The 21,758-nt window shown below is 35.9% G+C and overlaps 1 protein-coding gene across 2 annotated transcripts in view; it reads right to left on the minus strand.

Annotated features, from left to right (window-relative positions):
* Window positions 1-21,758, minus strand: part of LOC108975286 (DNA-binding protein D-ETS-4) — a 36,133-nt gene that overhangs the window by 3,928 nt on the left and 10,447 nt on the right. Inside the window, exons 1-3 of one of the 2 annotated variants that reach the window (XM_018943661.1) lie at window positions 10,129-10,297; window positions 8,842-9,970; window positions 7,504-7,664 (exon numbers count right to left, since the gene is read on the minus strand). In XM_018943661.1, the coding sequence (XP_018799206.1) occupies window positions 7,504-7,664; window positions 8,842-9,886 (1,206 nt within the window). In that variant the 5' untranslated portion in view covers window positions 9,887-9,970; window positions 10,129-10,297. Of the gene's footprint in view, window positions 1-7,503; window positions 7,665-8,841; window positions 9,971-10,128; window positions 10,298-21,758 lie in introns of those variants that run through there. The other variant, XM_018943660.1, reaches the window with a different exon arrangement.

Here is a 21,758-nt window from a genome sequence, read left to right on the forward strand (position 1 = left end):
TTTTGAACTTTTAATCGTGAATATTTTTAAAAATATAAGTTATTTTTATATTATTTTTGGATATTCCTTTTCTGGAGAAGCTCCCCTATCCGCACATACCTCATTTACACGGAAATTCGGTTTTTTTACCCCTCCGCCAAAGTAATCGGAATCGTCCAAATTTTAGTATCCGTTTAGTTGAACTGTTTAAAGTTATAACGGAGTTATAATTGGCAAACCAGTTTTTTAAACATACATATGTGTGTATATGCATATAAGTAAAAAGTAGAAGCGATACACTTACCCTTTCGCGTACCAAGGGAATTTTGGGGGAGTGTACTTATTTCCGGTTTGTCCAAATGCTTGTTTCTTTATGATTATTATCCCACTGCTCCTAGTATTCTACTATTTTCCTGCGTTTAATTCCTTTTGTAAGTACTTTGAATTGTATGTTCACTTTGTTTTTATTATTATCGCATTGTTGCATTTTCGTTGGAGTCCGCGCCCGGTGGTGTGATTTATTTATTTCCGCGCCCGCTGCTGTTTTTGTTTCCGTTTAGTCTTCCTTTTTTTTGTTCTTTTTTTTTATGCGTTTTTGCTTCCTTCACTTTGTAGATACATATGTATGTATATGTGTTTATATATCCAATCTGTATTTCACTAGACTAACACTGTATATGCCAAAACATCTTTTTTTTTCACTTGTATAGTTTTAAGAATATGTATATTAGTCACCACACTTTATTTAATTCAATTTGTTTCTATTATAATTATTATTATTATATTTATTATCTAAATAATCGTTTTTCCCGTGAGGCCATAATGAAGAATGCCAAAAACATCAAAATCCATTAACTGTGTCTGGCAATAAAACCCTACAACTAAACTGCCGTTGCCAACAGCAGTTGCCTGCAGTCGCTAATACAAACAAAACTCACAAATCTTTATCTTACATACATATACACACAAGTATGTATATATTTGCATATGCATTTAATTTTGTATCGAAATTCGGCCTTGTCGCGACGAAAGTCAACAGCTCTCATTTGCATACGCTCAGTTAATTCCAAAGTCAGTCAAAACTTAGTCATTTAGTGTTTATGCGGTGCCATCATTACAGTTTCTGTTTTTATCTTGTATTTTCTAAGAATTATGTAAGCGTCCAACGAATGTGTATAGCAGCACGGTACGTATGTGTTGTGTGTGGAAAGAGAGATGCGCGGTTACACAATTCGATAGCGACAAATAACTGGTATTAACGCCGATTTTTGGAAGTTTAACCAAAAGAAGCACTGTGCTTTGATTGCAAGTATTTACATACGTACATATGTATATGGTCATATGTATATATGTAGATATGTAAATAAAACATGCATATTAGCTCGACCTTTGACCAAAGCATACTTTTATGGCATGTGAGATATGGGCTCTCGCGGAGGCTTAGCTTTTGGAAATATTTTTTGTTTGTAATTATTGCCCTCTTTTTTTGTTATATAATTTGATTGATAGTGTGCGGCTAATGATTGTATGATTTTAACAGTAATATATTTTCCGTTTATAAATGAAATAATAAAGAGTTGAGTTTTGTAATAAAAGGGAATTTGAGTATAGYGTTGTTGAAAATTTAAACAAAATATAATTTTTATATTTTTAAAGGTCTATATTAAGTTCGTTACGATGTTTGTAACACCCAAATTATATTTTACGAATTTATATATCGRTTTTTGAGATATAGATCTGAAATCTGTCTTGTCTCCCGTAAAAGTTGATTATTTTTCGAAACCGTCGATATCAAACCATTATAGCATATAGCGTCTATACGAGCTAACCGACCATACGTGAGTTTTTATTTGAAAAAGTTCTTTATATGACAAGATGTTAGCACGAAATTTGACAAGGATTATTACGCAAACAAAAAAAAAAAAAAAAAAACTGATACAATCTCCGAACAAATTATTACATCAGACAACTAAATATAGCTGCCCTACAAACTGATCAAACAAACTGAAGTCCTCGCTATTTTTTAATATTCAGAAAAATACTTCGTTAACTGTGGCATCGAAGAATTCTTCGTCCCTATYGTAAGCGAAAGAGGTGATCTGTTACTTTTCGTAGGRCATCGCCGTGTTAATTTTCAACGGTCGGAGTAATCRATGCMAACATGTTGCATCGTTTACCTTGCTCGCTTACCAATGTCTACCATATACCGCTGAGAACAAATACTTTTATTTCTTCAAATTTTCAAAAATGGTATTTAAAAACTCCAATTCGGTCAAAAGTTCCTGCAAATTGTGTCAAAAGTATACAAGATATTGGGCGAAAATGKKKTTTTTMTAKSRYTTWWWAWRAKRTSTYKTRWRWKTWYWMTWWWWWTTYTCWMAAAMCKSMWTKKKRRRAWTTTKSRRMYTYMRRAKTTKSSKRGSYTYYWRKTYCYWAAWTTTWWWWWMYTWAWWWTKSMRRKWWTTTKKWAAAAWTYMMYTWTKKTTKRAMCMMCYYMWKRAAMYTKKWRGKKGGWWRGWWAARGGGGGGCGGCACAACATCTTTGGCMCCGGGCGCCYGAAGTTGTAGCTACGCCATTGGTCGGGTCTAAGTAACCGACACGGTTTTGATTCTAGTTAGAAATGTGAGCTCTGTGGCAATATTAAAAAATTTTGAGCAAAATATAAAACACTACAATAAAAACAACACAAAATTTTCTTATTAGAGAGATCAGCTCTGCAGCAAAAATCGCAAATAATTCGAAAGGAGAAGGCACTACAAAAAGAACAATAAAAGTAAATAATTCAATACAACAACAACAAATCTTCTAAGAGAAATGCCAGTTTTGTAGCAATATCTAAAATTATTGGGAAAAGAGAATCCACTACAACAACAACAACAAAACAATATTAAATACAACAACAAAACATTTTTCTAATTAGAAATGTCAACTCTGTAGCAATATTAAAAAAAATAAATGGAAAAAGAGAATCCACTACAACAACAACAACAAAACAATATTAAATACAACAAAAAAACATTTTCTAATTACAGATGTTMGTTTTCCAGTAATATCTAAAATTGTTGGAAAAAATAAGAATCCCTACATCAACAACTTAAGTTTATTGGTTCTCAGAGGAAACGTGATTTCAGCACTGTTCAATAGAGTCTCAGTCAAGAGCACAACATGTTTATGATGCAAACCCGATCTTCGCTTCTACCTTTTCTTTATAGATGTACTGTAATCTAATCWATGGTTTTTTAAGCTCACACAGTTCAAATATTATTTGAAAGAAATGTTTTAGCTTGCGGGGTTCTCTTTTCCGAATWTCTCATCTCTAAACCTTAGTTCTAGTATAAGTAAAAAAAGGCGTATTTACGCTTGTATAGTATATCGACTAAATACGATATTCTGCTAAGCTCGAAATATTTTGTTGCTAGGTTTTTCCTGGTCCGATAAAATGGATACCTAATATTTTTAGAACATTATGCTGTCTAAACGGTCGTTTATAGCCTTCAAAACCTGAGCTTAAGCTTACCGGAAACTTTTCGGTACGATTTTGTTTAGCATGCTAACAATTTAGATTGATCCTAAAGCTGTAATTAAAAAATAGTTTTCAATTAAGTTACGACTCTAAAAGTTAAATCACCAAAACACCAGTGACTCTCCCTTAATCGACCCACTCTGAGCGCCTAATTCAAACCTAATTAGGAAGAAGAAACACAACAATTGCTGCTTATTATCGATATTTGCATATTTCCCTTATTTAGATCAATCAACGCAGATTTACCCGTCACCGAAATCAAAGTGTTAAGCACAAAAACAGAAAAGAAAGAAGCAATAAATGTAACCTATCTAACAGCAACAACAGCCAATCAAACACGCACACTTGCAGTAACAATAACACAAAAAAAAWAAAAWAATAAAAAATAAATAAAAATCGAAAAATGAAAAGCCAAATGCAAAACAAAGCCGGCGCATTGCCATTCAGCCGAGATTGCATTGATGGAATATTTTCATCAATTGACACGGTAACCAGCAGCAGTACCAAAAAGTGCAACAGCAACAAGCAGACACAATGCAAACGAGTAGCGAGTAACGAAACCCAAAAAACCATTAATATTGTGATATTTATAGACCAGCGCACGAGAGTGGGCCAGCAGCGATCAGACCACGTCGTCACTGCGCCGAATCGGTTGTTGTGGCAGTGAATGTGCGCCGAGGGGGGAGAGCGGGTGGTGGTGGGTTGACAGTGGCCCAACAACGTGGTTGTCTACAAAACAGCCAAAGCGCCSAAAGACACGCAATCTACAATACAGCGCAGTGTTGTTGTACAACAACAATATATCAATAGTAGCAACAACAATCAACAGGCTTATTGTGCATATATAACTACAACAACCATAATGACAAAATCGGCTCACTTTCACCTTGCAATGTCGTTGCTGGTCGTTGGCTCAGTTACTTTATTTCCACATCGTCATGCGAGCGGTATTTTTGTTGTTGCCGTTGCTGTTTCGACTGTTTATAGTGTTGTTGTGCACCGTATTGTTGTTGTTGCTGCTGTGTTGGCCAACATGCCACTGGGCGACTTGTTTGTCTCTTTTCCCAAACAACTGAATTTATATTGWTGTTGTTGTTGCTACCGCTTTTGTTGCTTTTTTACATTAAACGCAACGCATCAGCTTTGGGTAAATTATCACAATTCGGCGCATAATAATTTTCCAGCTGGTCGCGACGAAGCCACAGCAACGAGCGGCCTATCGCCCCCTACCGTCGGCAGTAGTCGTTACAGCGTCGCGGCAGAGGCGGCGACAGCTACAATTTCACTAAACAACCTTCACACTCGCGCATTCTTTTTCACCTTCGTCCATGACCACGGTTACTGATTTTTTCATTTCATCGATTGCATATCTTCGGCGACGTCTGTCTGCTCTCAGGCTGCTTGCTTGCGATTGTGTCTGGCTGGTGCGCGRCTTTGACGTGATCATGGTCAATCTGTCGCCGTCATCGACGCTTCGTTTACTCTTCCTCTTTGCACTTTCAAAAGAGTGTCGTGTTGTAGATATGAAGTCGTTCTGGCTGCGAATTTGTTTTGATTGCTGCCGCGCGTTGTTGTCGCTGTTGTTGCATTTGCCGGTTTTGTTGTCATTTTCGACCTTTTCTTTTTCTGTTTTGCTGATTTCCTTGATTTGTCTTATATTGCTGCATGTTTAGCGGCCAGTGTTTCCATTCTTTTTAGAAATCAATATAGTTTGAACTTAGTGGAGACTACACTTTCGGGATTTTTCTCGTTTGGTTGTCTCTTTTCTTTTTGTGTACCCTGTTTTCTGATGGTTTGATTTGAAGGAACATATGGCCACTCGATTGTGATTTTTGAACTAAACTGTTCTACTAAAACATTAGTAGAGAATGGCAAATAATCAATAGAAATTGTATAAAACTTCACATCTCATACTTTATAGGTCCGAAAAAGTTAGGAAAACCTAAGGATTACTTCAGATTTTTCTTTTCGTTGAACCTCACTTTTTACTCATACTGTTGAAGTTTTCGAAACCTCGGAAAACTTCGGCAATTTTCGTACCTCAGAAAACTTCTAGAATTTCTGCACTGAGTTCTAAAACTTTAGAAAACTCCGAAAATTTTGGYATCGAGTTTCAAAACCTTAGAAAACTTTGAGAAATTCCGTACTGAGTTCCAAAATCTCAGAAAATTTCTAGAATTTATGTTTTGAGTTTSGAAAACTTGTAGACTTTTCGTACTTATTATTTGAGAAATGCTGGATTTTATACCCGTGGCAACACAACTCAATGCTTTGCGCAAGTGCATCTCCTTTTAATTTTATGTTTCTGCTTTATTGCTGCACTTGTTTTCCATATCACTTGGTGCTACTCACTTACTTTCGTTTGCATACCCGTTTATAGAACAAAAACAACAACAAACAATAGCAAAAACTCAACTTCTTGAATAAAACTCATTTAACGCCCCTCTCTCGCTCTCTTTCGCATGCTCTCGCGCTCTCCTTCTACCACCATTGCCGCTGCATTCCAGCGTTTCAACTCGCTAACTGTTGTTATTTTTGCCATTAGTCTTCCTCCTTTCTTTCGGATCTGCCATTTGATTAGTCCAAAAATAAATTTAACACATTTTTGTTGTTCTTGCTTTTAACTAGTCACTCGATCCACGCTCGGTACCGCTCAACGCTTGCCAATTGTGTCGGTGTTGTGGTGCGTTAAAAGCTTACTAATCTCAGTACTAGTTTCGGCCGTGTGTTGTTGTTGCTGGTGGTGGCGTCTGAAACACCTTACAGTTGCGCTATCATAGTGGTTGTTTTTGTTGTTGTTGTTTTAGTTTAATTATGGCTTTTAGGCGCGAACGCTGCTTCTTCATTGAGTGAGCGYGTGTGWGTGTGTGTGTGTGTGTCGGGCAYATACGAAAATGACGTCAACGCAGTTACGAAACTTGTTTCTTCGGCTCTCTCGTCTCCTCTTTGCCAGTTTGCTACCTTGTTGTTGCCCACTTATTTGTGTTTGTTTAATTTTACAATGTCCATTTTTGTGCAAACTTAAATTTTGGCCCCTTGATTTTGTAACCCATGCGTATTTGTTATATGAGTATTTGGAATTTGGTGCGACCACTTCGACGAGCCCGTCTTTCTTTCTCTACACGCTGTTGTTGCTGTTTTTGGGTCTCTTGTTGATAAGCTTTCGTCTTTTGTCCACCGCTAAGCATTATTGAATGCGTCTTCTGCACATGCCGCTCCGCCAGCCCGAATGTGGCCGCGTTACTCGTGTAACTGTATTTTTGGGGCAAATGCATATTAAAACTTACGGCATTTACGGTGTCGCACACTAACAACAATACGACTTTATAATGGAAAAACTACCTTGCATCTTGTTTCGATTTTCTGTGCTCTACTTAACACAAAGGGCGGCTTTGTAAACCAGTTGCGATTGCGTAAGTGAAATTCGTTCGAATTTAGTTTTATTGAAAGTTATTGGCACTAATAGTTTTTTTTTGTATTTATAGATAAGCAGATTTTATGCAAAACGCTTTGACATTTATCGATAAATCGATTATTAAATCGCACCTTTCGATAAAACGATTTTATGTAAAATGCTTTTCAATTTATCGATAACTCGATTGTATGAAAAATTCTATAATAATAATAATTATACCCAACGATTACCCTCCTCCCGCCCATCCGACGCGAGGGGCCCAATCCGCGAACGAGCATTTTTTAGTATTTATAGATAAATCGATTTTACGTAAATGTTTTTAATTTTTCGATAAACTTATTGTATGCAAAATTTCTATGTTAATAAATTTTTTGGTATTTATCGATAAATCGATTTTATGCGAAATGCTTTTTCATTTATCGATACATCGATTGTATGAAAAACTTCWAAGTTAAAACGTATTCGGCATTTATCCATAAACCGATTTTATGCGRAATTATTWTTCATWTATCGATAACTCGTTTTACGCCAAATACTTTTGCATCTTTTTGACATATTCCCGAAATGTTTATGTTTTCCACTTACCTCTGGCACTCGCCGCTTAAATTCCTCCTCGCTGAGTAATATTAGTGCCGCACCATTTTCCGGGAATTTCGCCTCCAAATCTTCAATTTCTGGCAATTTGAACTGTGCTACTGTGGAACGTAGCCAAGAGTGTGCTTGAGATACCGACCAATTGCAGGGGTCTGAAAAATAGACGGGAACATTGAGACACAATAATTCCCGTAGATACTCAGTAAAATGAGGGTAGTTACGTTTCCACAAGTGGGAATTAAATTGGGGGGACATAAACTATGAGCCTCTATATACTAACTAGCATCTTTTACTGTGTCAATAGATCTTTCGAAATTTTGACAAACTTTTGATCAATCCTCGAAAATAAATCGGACTTCTTCTACGATGAATGARCTATCAAGTGAGCTTAGTACTCTCAATTAGGAAGAACCTAGTACCTAATACAGAAATGTTGTTCTTAGGTAAAGTGAAGCTCAAGCAAGTTTTTTACTTAAGGGGTTAGGTGGGTTTGAAAATCGATTTTTTTTGCCTTATTGAATTCTACAATACCTCTAGAATATTGTCCTAAATTTTAAAATTGTGTTAAGTTGAGAACTTTTGCGCTCGAGGCTTGCTGCGCTAAGTGCAACGTCTTCAAATGTGTTTTTCTCGAAACTGTAATTTTGAAGTCGCTGAACACGGTTTCTCGAAAAGTTTTYGACCGATTTAGTTCATATTGTGTACACGTTTTTAAAATAATATTATCTAGTTATTGAACAAAGGATTTTTTCTTGTTTCATTGCAACTTATTTGTTTGTTTGTYATTTGTGAGACACCCAGGGATATGAGGTCTCAACGGCTGAATTTTCAACATTTTTGTATCGAAATTTCAGGAGATATTGATAAAATATGTACCTTTGATTAACATATTATATTTTTCAAATATATGATTGCTTATATTAAAAAATATCGTAAAAATACATTTTTTGTACCTCTGAAACCCATCTAACCCCTTAAGGTCCTGAGAGCTTTAAAATTAATTTTGAGCTTGTGGTGTTGGATCGCATATTACTGGGGTTCAAGCTAACTGGATTTCAGATCCTTAACACTGTTTAAAATTCGGTATTTACACTACAGAYTATCACCTTTTGAATCACCTCGAATTAAAATGGAAACCTTAAAGATAAATTTTGGYCTTGCGACTTTTAATTCCTTCTTAAAAGTAACATGAAACTTCTAATGTTTGCTTAAAAACTAACATTACCAAGTCTATTACCCCAAAAAGAGAACTGAGTCTTCAATATATAACCTCTTTCTTTACTGGCGTGGAAACCGTTTACGCGATTATATAGTCAATATATAAATTACCTTGTGAWATCTGCAGTTTGGCACAGGTCTCCACGGCCTGGCTCTTCGTATCTTCGAGAGCCATTGAGATCACTTGTTCGATATTGTCACCAACTTCATTCATGCTACAACCCATGGGAAAGTGGTTCTCCTCGAAGAACTCACGTAGCATTTGATGGTCTTGACTTTTCTGTTGTTGTTGTTGTTGTTGTTGCTGCTGTTGCTGTTGTACGGGCATCGCTGCCGATGATTTCAAATGACATTCACTGCTGCTGTTGTTGTAATCGTTATAAGCTGCGTTGGAGAACTCCTTTTCATCGAGCAACATCTTCAGATCGTTCAAAGTCTCCACATCAGCATCGATAGGTTCCGATTTAATATCGGGCCACGACGAATGCGGTGACGGTGCTTCACAGTTGGATTCTGGTGGCGATGGTGGCAGGATGTGCAACTCTTGCTTAATATTGCAGGCATCTAGCGAGGGATATGGCGATGAGGGGTGTAGAGATGAACGCGACGAGCTCAACAAGGAGCTCTGCGACTCGAAACAACTGACGTGTTGTGAATGCGGAAAACCGTATTCCGATTGAGCGGGACTCGATTGGGGTGAAGGATAAATATGCGGATACGGTGGTGGTGGTATCAACTGATTCGCCGACTTAAGCATCGGTTGCGATTGTGGCTCGCGCTTAATCTCCTCCGGCAGGGAGATAGTGGAACCGAACGACCAAGCTTGCTCGACTTTAATCTGTGGTGGTGTTAATAGATTGTGAAATGGCACGGCGGTTGGGGACACTGCGGACGTCGTTGTTGGTGTAGTTGGTGTATTACAACCAAATTGATATACTATAGTAGGTATATTTGCGTTTGTTTGAGCACAATCCTGAGGTAGTAGTGATAGATCGAAGTTTTCGGCATAGGCGGCGAAAGGATCGTTGTAGGCGGTTRAAGACGACGCAGACGAGGACAAGGRCGCGGTTGCGTTAGATGGTTCAAGAAATGCGTTAGCGGAAATTTGTGGCTGTTCCACTTTAAGTGAAAGCGAGAGTTGAGCGGATGATTGCATCGGCCTTGTTGTGTGTGTAGTAGAAGGTGTTAGCTGCAGATGAGGCACTGTGGTGGGTGGCGCCAAGCAATTGCTTTGAGTTAACTGAAACGAGGCGAGCGAAAGAAATAAATTGTTGTAGTTGAACACTTAACAAAAGCACAGTTGTTAGATTTTTGTATATATTTGCTTATAATATAAAATATATAATCCAAGTGTTCACTATAAAGCGCTAAGCAAAGGCGCCAGTCACGCACACTCACTTTTTAAAGACACTATCTTTTATGTTATTTTGAAAGGAAATCTATTTTTAATCGAAATAGCTRGCCACTTGAATTGTTTTGTATCAGCAAAGGTGCGCGATAACCACAGCCTTGACTTCCGCGTACGTTTCCATCGAAATCAGATCAATCATAAAATGTGGCCAATGGCGGAGCGAATGCCGCTGAGCATACCGTCAACAAAGCGCGTCATTCTAAAACTAGTCGCTACAGCTTCTATAACAGAGATAAATATTTCTGTAGCACGTCGCGTGAAACTGCTAAGCATACGATTTACCTCACATAGCGTTGCCATTTTTCAAGCGCTTAGCAATGCAAATCGAGACGTTAGCGTGTTGGATATTATGACGCCACATTCGATCGATCGGGTGCGATCTGTGTACGCGAGGCGACTCAGAGAAAATTCCCAAACGAAAATGCATTTGTGCATGCCGTGAAAGCCCACATTTTGTGTTGGCTCAAAACACCCCCGTCAAAGCGATTAAGGCCTAAATGCCGCGCGGCTGTGTGTGTGTGCATAAGCACATACTCGCCTCACCGCGTCCCTAGCACTCGCAAACATTTAGCACGAAAGGGAGAATTGTTAACCGAAATGCATGCGCTGAAAGCTCGCTGCTCCAGCCAAAGTCGTGCTGGTTTGGTAAGCGCTTTAACTGTTTTTCATTCGCTTCGTATTTTTAGCATTTCCGCGCATTAGCGGCGCAAGGCGCGAGATCAAAGCTTGGCGCTACTAAAATTGCATTTCATGCTAGAACTAGTTTGGTTGTTTCAGCTAGCTATTAAGTTATCGACGCCGTTCAATATTCTCTACGCTTTGTTCTTAAGAGTTTCGTAGAAAAGCGCTCAATCACTGAACAGCATAAGCTTGAGCGCACAGCTGAAAGCTAAGCTACTATGTGTATTTTATTAATTCTATTTTGATTTGAACAGGGCTGAGTATGTGTATATCGATATGTGCTGTTATACAAAATATGTATCTACTTTACTTTATGTATATACTTTAATTTTTTTATATGTATCCATTTATATTATAATTGATTTTATGTAATTTTTTGCGCTGTGCTTTGAGAAGCGTGCCCACGGTCTTGGACAGTGGGCCAGATTCACATCAAATAACTATTTTAGGTTAGCCTAAAATGGCTACCGTGAGTGAAGAGACAGAGAAGGTTTTGGTGGATGAGGTTCCACTCAACCTAGCGCTAGCACGTCAGTGCAGGCTGCGACACTGGAAGTCGCTGATAGTGAGTACATGTGATCAAGGAGGGGCGCTACCCACGCAGGAACTTTTGGAGGGGCTAGATGACCCGATGGATGGCAGTGTAGACGGCGGCGGGGATGAGAAGCGGCTCATCATTGAACCGATCCCGTAGTGGTTGTCAACGTATAGTCTGGGCACCTTGCTGATACAAGAGCCATGAGTCTATAAAAGAGAGGTTAGAGACCTTAAGACGGACGCCAATAAAGTAATCGAGATCAATCAACCCAAAGCTTGTGTAGTAGGAAACACATTGACTGTGYAGGCCAGGAAGAGTGCATGAGCTGGCCTCACCTTTCTTTACATCCACAGGTCTCCCACTGGTGAGCTACTGCATGTGTCATAAGCTGCCCCAGATCTTTGGATGTGATGCGAACGCCCGTTTCGAGGGATGGGGCAGTACGGAATGCGATACACGAGATATCTCTCTTTTAGAATACATAATTAATAGTAACTTAGCTATAGAAAATGTCTGTTATGAGCCCACTTTTGACACAATACGTAGAAGAGAGGTGCGCAACATAATTTTGAGTAACTCATATGGAGGGTGTCAACGGAGCCCTCCTTGTGGGATAATAGAATCATAAGGTACGCGCTAAAAGTAATAGCAACTCCAACCTAGACCTAACATCCGAACGCAAACAGGGATATYTTCTCAAGACTGGAGATCATTGTAATTGTTATGATGAAAATTATGATTACGCTTCAAGAATTATAATTACATTCTTCAAGATTAAATTTTTGTAATGATAATCAGRAAAATTACTATTATGATTACAGTATTTTAATAACATAATTAAAGATTTACTTATTAGTAATGGTAATCATGAAAATWAAAATTTTAATTACTTTTACAGAGTTGTAATTAAAWAATTTAATGTGAATGAAAATTATGATTACGCTTSAAGAATTCTAACTACATTCTTTACGATTAAATTTTTGTAATGGTAATCATAAAAATAATAATCGTGAAAATAATGATTACGATTACAGTATTTTCATAAGATAATTAAAGATTTGTGTATTAGTAATGGTAATCATGAAAATTATGATTACAATAGCAGTATTGTAAACACATAATTAGAGACTTACCTAAAACTAACCGCAATTATGACAACTACGATACCGTTTACATAACTGTGATGAGCTAGTAATGGTTTCACAAATTCTAATACTAGTATTACTCATATATGATTACATAATAACAGTTTTAATAATGTTGATCAATAACSTTTAATTTCAGGCCATTTTTGCAATAATGCAGATCACAAATGCTGCAATCRCGRTTACATAACTGTAACTAAATAATGTAATTATGAAAAGTAATGTATCCCCAGTATTCAGCATATCTTATAAAATGAGCCAGCAGCGGTAATATAAGTGGAAGTTAAAAACTTTGGTTTTGCACTTTATGGCCGCAATACATACACTGTGCGCTATAAACATTGTGCTATTGTTGTTGTCATTAATGTTTGTTTAGCAGTTGCCAGCGGCCGATTTTTTAAACTGTTTCGGGGTTTTCCTACGCCAAGCCAGTTTGCGTTCGAGCTCGAGCTCGAGCTCGATCAGCCGTGAGCAGCCAGCAAGAGCAAGCGAGCTAAGTTCTAAGCACACATGAGCAGCTTTACTCGTACATATGCGAATGCATACATACATGTGTATGACATGCGAGTATGTGCTGTGTAATGCCGACGGCACTGGCAATTTTATTCGAACATTGTTGGAAATTTATATGCGCAAATTTACTTCATATGCCATATATGTATGGAAAATGTGTGTGTGTGTGTGCTTGTTGTGTATTAAAATGCAGACATAAATATGTAAATGCCAACTAGTCACGAAGTTATTACATTTTTTATTGTGCTACGTTGACTGAAAAATTGAAAATAAATAAAATAAATTCAATATGCGAAATAAAACGCTATAGAAATACGAACGCAACAACATGTGGGGGAATGTAGAATAACCCAAACGCTGGAAAATGCTTAAGCTGGGACTTTACAACAACACGTCAGCGGCAGCAGGCTGCTGGCTGCTGGCTGTTGGCAGCTGGTAATTGGAGTACTGATGTGGGCAGATAAGTGGGATATGCCATGAACTGTGGCCGCAACCGTTCCAACCGTACCAATCGTTTTACTATTTTGCTCCGCCGTTCGTGTTGTTAAACAAATATCAACAAAAACAAAGCTGCCAGTATGTGTCAATTGTGCGGGAAAATTAATTGATTTTAATTTCTAAAAATAACTTTGCGACAWGACCGCCRCACCAGCGGCCAGGTCCCTCAGCCCGTTCGTTCGTCTGTCCGTTCGTCACACAAYGTTGTTGTGCACAATGGAGCGTATTGTGTTGGCGCGTAACACAAAAATTCCTATTCGATTTATGACGTTTTCGCGTTGAATTAAGAATTTATTAGCTGCGACATTGACAGGTGTCGAGGCGCTAAGGCAGCAGCAGAGTAGACGAAAGACAGCAAAAAAAAAAAACAAAAAAAAAATTAAGTTAACAAAACAACAATCACTATTAAATTGCTATTCACATATTGAGTTGAAGCACACAATTGTTTATACATATCTTGATTGCTAGATACAATTGTCTTTTGCCTCAATTCGTTACGTTGACTTTACTAGCGGAGATTTAGAACATTTTATATTTCGTGTTGTCCCGTTGTGTGAACACTTGGAAAACGTGAGTCGAGTTGGGTTTTCTGCTTCACACACGCCAAACAATCGTTGCGTTTGTTTACGGGTATTTAAGTAAAGCAGGAAGTCCGATGGAATTTCCATAGTGATCTAATTTTGTKCGCAATATCGCACGAACAGGACAAGGCGGGAGAAATTTTAAAAGCAAATTTTTACAACACTAAGTGATAAAAAATGTTAACACTATAAATTGATAGTTGTTTGTTGGTGTGATATTATATATGTATGTATATTTATATCTTAATTGAGTGAGGGAGCCGATTTATGTTAAAGACCATTTTTAAATGGAGCCAATTAGTAAACTATCTACAAGTATATTGTTTTTAGGCCAATTAGCAAATAATTTACCCACTTTTTTTAGTCGTTTTTATTAGTCCTCTAATGAAGTCAATTAGCGCATGATCTATAAGTGTATTGTTTTTAATCGCATTAGCAAATATTATACGTAGTTCTTACAGCTGGTATAGTTAGCCTCTAATTGAGTGAATTAGTGAACAAACTAATTGAGTGAATTAGTAAATGATTTATAAATATATTAGTTTTAATATCATGAAATTCTACTTCTTAAATTCGTTTCAGGTAATCATTTAATTAAGTCAATTAGTTAATTTTTTGATTGAATCGATTAATAAATTATTTATAAGTATACAGTTTTTAAAACTTTAGTAAATGCTGTAACTATATACTTATAGTCCTTTCAGATAATCTGCTAATTAAGTCAATTAGTGAACGCTTTAATTGAGTCAATTAATAAACAATATGTATGTAAACTTGCTGTTGTTTTTGSGGGGTTTTAGTTTAGTCTATTGTTTAAAATAATACAAATGTAATTGAGCCTGTCTGAGGCTACTTTTATGGAAAAATAGATTTTTTTTAATTTAATATTAAAATTACTTTGATATTTGAAAAATTAATATTGATTTTTCTTTTAATTAAAAAAAATATATATGTTTTATATTTTTAATTTGGTGTGACATATTTTTCCAGACGAATTCTGACACGGCACTTCTCTGTTTTCAAAAATACTGTAGGATAATTTAAAAAATTATATTTTAATGAAACAAAAAATAATTTAAGAAATGAAAACTAAAAAATGTTTACCAAAATTTATATTTTTTTAATTCAAGTTTTTAAGACAATTAAGAAAATTCTAATTTTTATTTTTGACCTTAATTAATAATTTTCACTAGAAAAATGATAAAAAAAATAATTTTAGTTAAAAATTATAATTGAAAAAAAGAAGTAAAATGTAAAACTCTATTAACTGAAGTAAGATAAGTTTAATATATTTTATTAAAAATTAAATATTTTTATATTTTCAATTTTATTTGTCAAGTTAAAGCTTTCTGCATTTTTCACAACAATATTTCATACAATTCCTACTATGTGTAACGACCACGCCCACCATAGGAAGTTCAAACTATGTTTACGCTTTTCATAAAACAAATAATCAGCACATAAATTCCTTTCACATTCCCCTTCACAAGCGCARCACAGTGGCAGTGCCAAACAAGTTCGTTGCTTAAGTCTTTCGTKTGYTTTCGGCAACGCCAAGCTAATTTCATTGATTTTGGTTGAAATTGAAATATTCGATTTTAATTTAAGATTCATTAATTCCAACAGCGCTCGATGGTCAGTTGCKGCTGCAGAAACCTGACTAACAAATAGCATAYTTAGTAATKGAAAAGGCAAAAATGGAAAAAACMATAATCAAAGCAGAAAAATTTGCGATTTTATTTCGAGTTGGAAATATAAAGACGTAATAGAAATAAAAAAAATGGTAATGCACATTCTTGAGCGTTGCGTTATGCTTTTGTAGTTTTCTATTTCGCCTTTGATTGAAATATTTTTGTTTCCTTTTCTGAAGGTCTTKGCATGATGAGTGTCTTTGGCCCCTTCGCTCGTGAATCATCGCTACGCCTTTGATAGTGGCAATTTCAAATGAAACATGCTCAAAGCATTGCACAACATACACAAGCCACGCATAGCATTTAAAATGAAAAATCAATAACAAAAAACAACAGCGCTACAAACTCAAATTGCCTTGCTTTGCTCTAAGCGAGGGCCGTACAGGGGACAAACCAGCCGTAGTCGAAAAGTAAAAAGGCGAAATAAGTTTATATATAATAATAAAATGAAGAACAAATAGCTCACAAATGTCCAGATAATTTATGTACATGTCAGCGGCCGCAGGAAAACACCATTTCATACTCGCCAGAGATATGCACTGGCAGCGGCTGATAGCGCGCCGATTTTGCGCACAAACACACACACATTCGAATGCAAACAAACGTTTGCTAAGTACTAGCAGGCATTGCAACGCCTGGTGAAGGGTTATGCCATTCYCGTGTCTATCGGTGGCCAAATGCCCAGCGCAACGCAGYTCTGACCGTCACGTGCGCATGCGTGTTGACAGTGCCAGTCGCCGCGCGCTCGGCCACACGACCACTTGCTGCGCATTTGAATGCGTTCTAAGTGAATGCCTTTATGCTTTTTCTGTTTTCTGTTTTCTTATTTTTTTGTTGTTKTTGAATTTTTGCRTATTCGCACACGCCCGCTTGCGCACTTCTAATTCTGTGGGCGTTTGGCTGCGTTGACTTTGTGCTGCCTTCGCTTCACGCCGGTGTTCCCGTCAACGCTGCATGACAACGTGCTTCGGCTATTTTTGCAGCGATCGTTATTTTGGTAGCGCATTGCACTCATTTTGTATGCGAAACTTTATGCTCAATCATAAACTGACGCAAGTTAAGTACTCGCATTTAAGCATTTTTCCCTATCAGCGCATTAAATCAGCGCTACCATTATGTGGTGGAGTATATGCAATTGTTGTTGTACAGKTTTTCTTACAAAATGCGGTGTTTGGTATGCGCCTTATTAAAGTGCTTATAAAAGAACTTTAAGATTTTATGTGCCCAAGTAATGGCAAACACATGTAATCGCAAATTATTCCTTCTTTATACTTCACTGCATAGTTCTTATATATACTTAGTTTATTAAGACGCTTACCAAACATAGCATTATGCAATCTTTATATATAAAAATTACGTGCCACCTTGTTTGTCCGCGATGGACTCCTAAACTACTGGACSGATTTTAAGAAAATTTAGCACACCAGTTCGAACCTACTTAGAAGGTGGTAAGGATGGTAAAAACAAWTCATAAATAAAAAAATACAGTGAAAGCTCTATTAAATGGGCGCTCTATTAAGCGGTCATCTTTATTTTTATGCATATTGTCCGGTCCAACAATTAGTTGATGTTTATTAAGTACAATCCATTGACTGCAMAGAAAGGCTGGTAACCAGACATTGAGAAAGCAGCCTTAAATTCGATATTTTATCCAATGAAATTTATTTGTATGAAAATATTCAAAATTAAATCTAAAGTACAATCCCTTGGATTCTTATACCGACAAAAACGTKTTCGCCTTGTTTCGTAAATAAATTGTTTTTCACTGTATTGAATACCTTATTATATGAATAATAATATAAATGTATACCCCTGCAACGTGTGGCCGGATCCACTAGTATACATATTTATTTATATATTATATATACCCCCTAATACATTAGGGTGTTTCATTTACAGCTTTTTTTTAGTTCTTTCTTCTTCGATTTTTCACGTTTTCCACATATTTTTGAAAGGTGCCAATGCTTATGCAAAATATTTGCAGTTACAAACAGATTAAACATTATTAATTTATTTCTCTCTCTTTTTTTGTAGCATTTGTATATTATAAGTTGGCAACGCGACAAAAAATACAGGTTAGCTGTTAGTTTTCTTAAATATTTTTAACTCGATACTAGATTTCTAATAGCGCAAAAACGAAACAAAATGTGCGGAGTTCAAATTTTGAAAAATGTGGCCACCACTATACAATTTATTTTCAGTTGCCAGTAAGATTTTAAGATTTTTAAATTAAAACTCATACGGTATTAAAGTATTTTTTCTTAAATSTAATAAAATTTGAGAAGAATTTTTGAAAGAATTTTTTTAAGTGACAACATTAAGCAAAAAAAAAAATTACTTTAAATTTTGGTGGCACATTTCTAAAAAATATTTTAAATTTCTATTCTCTAATTTTTTTTTAATATTTTAAGTTTTGAAACAGGTGGCAACATACAAACTATTTCGTTTCAAGCCGGAAAGCAATTTTATATATCAATTTCTTCTACCATCAACATAACCATGGACTTTTGCTGCGCCACACAATTCCGTTGCCATCAATCACTTAAAATACTGTAAATTTAATACCATTAATGAAACATTTAACACTGTTATTAAAAAAATTTCCCACATACATATCTTTATAGACATTAATCCAGTGTTTTATGCACAAACTTCAGTTTGTTTTTCTTTCCATTTCTAGTAAACACCTAAGGTAATGAGTCTACAGCAAGCAAGCGACTCAATTTCATTTCGAATTACAAAAATTAGCAATTTAAATTAAGGCAATGATTTTTTCATAAATTTCTATATTTGCAAACTTGGAAAATCCCATAAATAATGAGCGTCATACAATTTTAATGAGCCGAGTTGCGCTCCCCATTTTCTTCGACACACACTACATACACATGCACTTATACTTATGATTAGTTGACTCCAAATTGATGAGAGCCATTGATCAGCTTTCATGACTAACAAACGTTAAATATTAATTGTTGACTAAATCTAAGAGCTCAATTGCACTCACATAAGGGATTTCCAGTTATAAAATGAATACTTTGTTGCACGGTAGCAAAGGGAATCCATCGAATTTTTATCTTACAGTAAAGCTAAAAATAGATTTTCCTCTCAGCGGTGTTTTGATAAAAAACCAATAATATATCATCGTCATTAGAAATGATAGTTAAAACGGGAATTTTTCCAATTCAAATATCTTTTTGGAATTTTGCGCGAGTAAGGAAATCTTTGGACGTACATACTTTTGTATATGAATTTTCGAGTTATCAAAGTGGCATATTTTGGTTTTCATGTTATTTTAGGTATGTTAAATAGTGGCGTAATATAAAAACATTGAATAATAAAAATCGAAAACTATTTCTTTTTGTATTTTTCCTTTATCTAATGGCGTAATTTGACCACATTTCACAAAAAATTTAAAATTCTGTAGCAAAGTTTACCAAATACTTTTATAGCACATAATAGCTCTCGTGTATAATGATGAATTTTTTAAGTACAAGTGTAGGTATTTAAATGTATGTGCACAGAGAGTGGTCTTTTYAGTATTGTGGGTGAAAAATACTTAAATTTAAGGGGTTTACGAGGAAACTGAGCTTGTGCACAAATTCATAAGAATATTCTAAAATCTAGGTATTGGGCTTTAAAGCGTAGCTTTCGAGTTGCCAACTTACCTGTAAACCTTTGTTATTGGTAAAAAATTATAAAATTTTGAACAGATGTACTGGAGTTGCTAATCTACATGTAAACTGATTACGATTATGTCTCATTTCGTGAAGATATCACGCCAAATGAAAAAAAAAAAATGTTCCATGCAGGCACTTGTTTTAGAGCGTTCAGTTTGTATATGCTATAGTGGTCCGATATCAGCCGTTCAGATAGACTTATTGGTGAGAAGGAATGTGGGCATACTTTCAGTTCGATATCTTAAAAACTGATTGACAATTTCACGTCAATCGAAAGAGGTTAGAAAGAGCTTGCAATTGAAAACTTTTTTTACTTAAAATATTAAAACAATGAAAAGATACAATATTTACCGCAAACTAAACGGTGCTAAGGAAAATTTCTTTTGAAAATATTTTTAGGCGCAAATTGCCAGCTGTTTGGAGTATATACATGATTCAAATTGTCGTTACTAAGATAGTCATATCAAAAGTGAAGTACATTAAAAGTTACTAGAAATCAGGAGCCTATTTATCGATAGCACACGATGATATTAGTTTTTCGAAAAAAAAAATTCGAAGAAAAAAGCTCCAGCTCCAGGCTTACTATACATTTGTATATGTAATTTTATTCTGCAATTACCATATTTTTTCGAAATATATACACCAAGAGCAGCTTTATTTGCGGGAGCACAGCTGTACGTACTTAAGCTCGCAAATAGTTACATACACACGAATGCACATACATACATATATATATATTAGTGTAGGTAAATATGTGTGGCGGAATGTATGTGTGTTTGCTCAGAACATAGCTATTATGAAATCCAGTTTGTTAATACGCCCACCACCAACAACAACAACAACAAATAACAGCAAGTCAGCAACACAAATAAAAAGTACGAGCATAATAAAATCAGGCGCTAGTGCACGATCAAATAAATGGGTTTGTACGCGCTAGCCAACGATCTGCGCGCATATTAAATCAATACAAAAGACAAGATATAAATAAACACAAAGAAAAAAATATAATAAAAAAAATTATAATAAAAAAGCTAATACTAATAAAAAATACAATATAAATAATACCAACAACAATTTGTCAAGTAATACAATACACAAGTGTTTACTTACACATGTCTTTGAGTGTGTGCGTGTGCCAACTTGTTTTCATGCTTGGCTTAGAATGTTCGGCAGTGATCCACATGCATAAATATAAATGAAAGATTATTTGCATTTGTTCTTCTTACATATTCAAATGGTGCTGGCGTTGTTGTTATTGCTGTTGGGCGCAGCAATTTGTTATAATTTCAATGCTTGCGTGCGTGTGTGCCTGCAGTGAGTTGGCTTTTTCTACGTTCTGCTCAGTGGCAACTGACCCAGCCCAACCCAGCGACCGCGGCGCGCAAAAAAAAAAAAAAATAGCGAACGATTAGTAGCGTTTGCCTCTTGCCATTTGACGTTTAGCGTTTGTCAGTCGCCGCTGAACAAAAAATTATTGGACTCAACTTGATTTGTATTTATAATTCAACCTTGARCAGCTACAAGCAACTGGAGCCGTAGAAGTAGCAGCGTTGCAGAGAGAACCTGTATAAAGTTATAAGTTTTGTTGTTGCTGTCGAGTTTTTTTTTTCACTTTTTTGTACTTTTTGTGCCTTTGTATGCCTTTGGCAATGGAAATGGTAGCGTGAAGTAATAAAACCGGCGCGAAGTGTTCAATTAGAATTGATTTTAAAATCTTTTATTATGAATTTACATTCGCAATTGTGCTGATTTAACAGTTAGCTTGTTAATTACATTAAGTGCATCGTACGCCGCTCCATTTGGCGACGCTGAAACGCTCCTGCAACGCTCAATCAAACATTTCAGTGTCAGTGGCGAGCGCTTTTATCAACATATAGTACATATTCTGAAAGACTCGTTTATTTATGCGATTATATGTCAATATTATAAATTTGAATTTCATATTAGAATAGAGCAATGGAAAAAATGAACGACATGGCAAGTACAGGGTGGTGCGGAATTAAAATTTTTAAACAGCAGTGCGTGTACTTAACTAGACAAAGTCGGTTAAACGTAGTAAGTTGGTATGTGAGGGTATACTGGGTCAGGCTATAACCGCGTGAGTTATGAAGAAGAAGATAAACAGGTTGCACCAATTGTTTAAATTTGTAATTCTGCATTAATAGCCTCAAGCTATTGTCGTAATTCGCGAGTACTTTGCGTCAAATCCCCTGCTCAATTCAGCACACATTAACCGAGCATCTTGTAGTTGTGCTGCTCTCTCTTTCAGCTAATTATTTAATACTGATATTGA

The sequence above is a fragment of the Bactrocera latifrons genome, unplaced genomic scaffold, assembly GCF_001853355.1.
Source record: "Bactrocera latifrons isolate USDA-ARS-PBARC rearing strain unplaced genomic scaffold, ASM185335v1 scaffold_63, whole genome shotgun sequence".
NCBI classification, from domain to species: Eukaryota; Metazoa; Arthropoda; class Insecta; order Diptera; family Tephritidae; genus Bactrocera; species Bactrocera latifrons.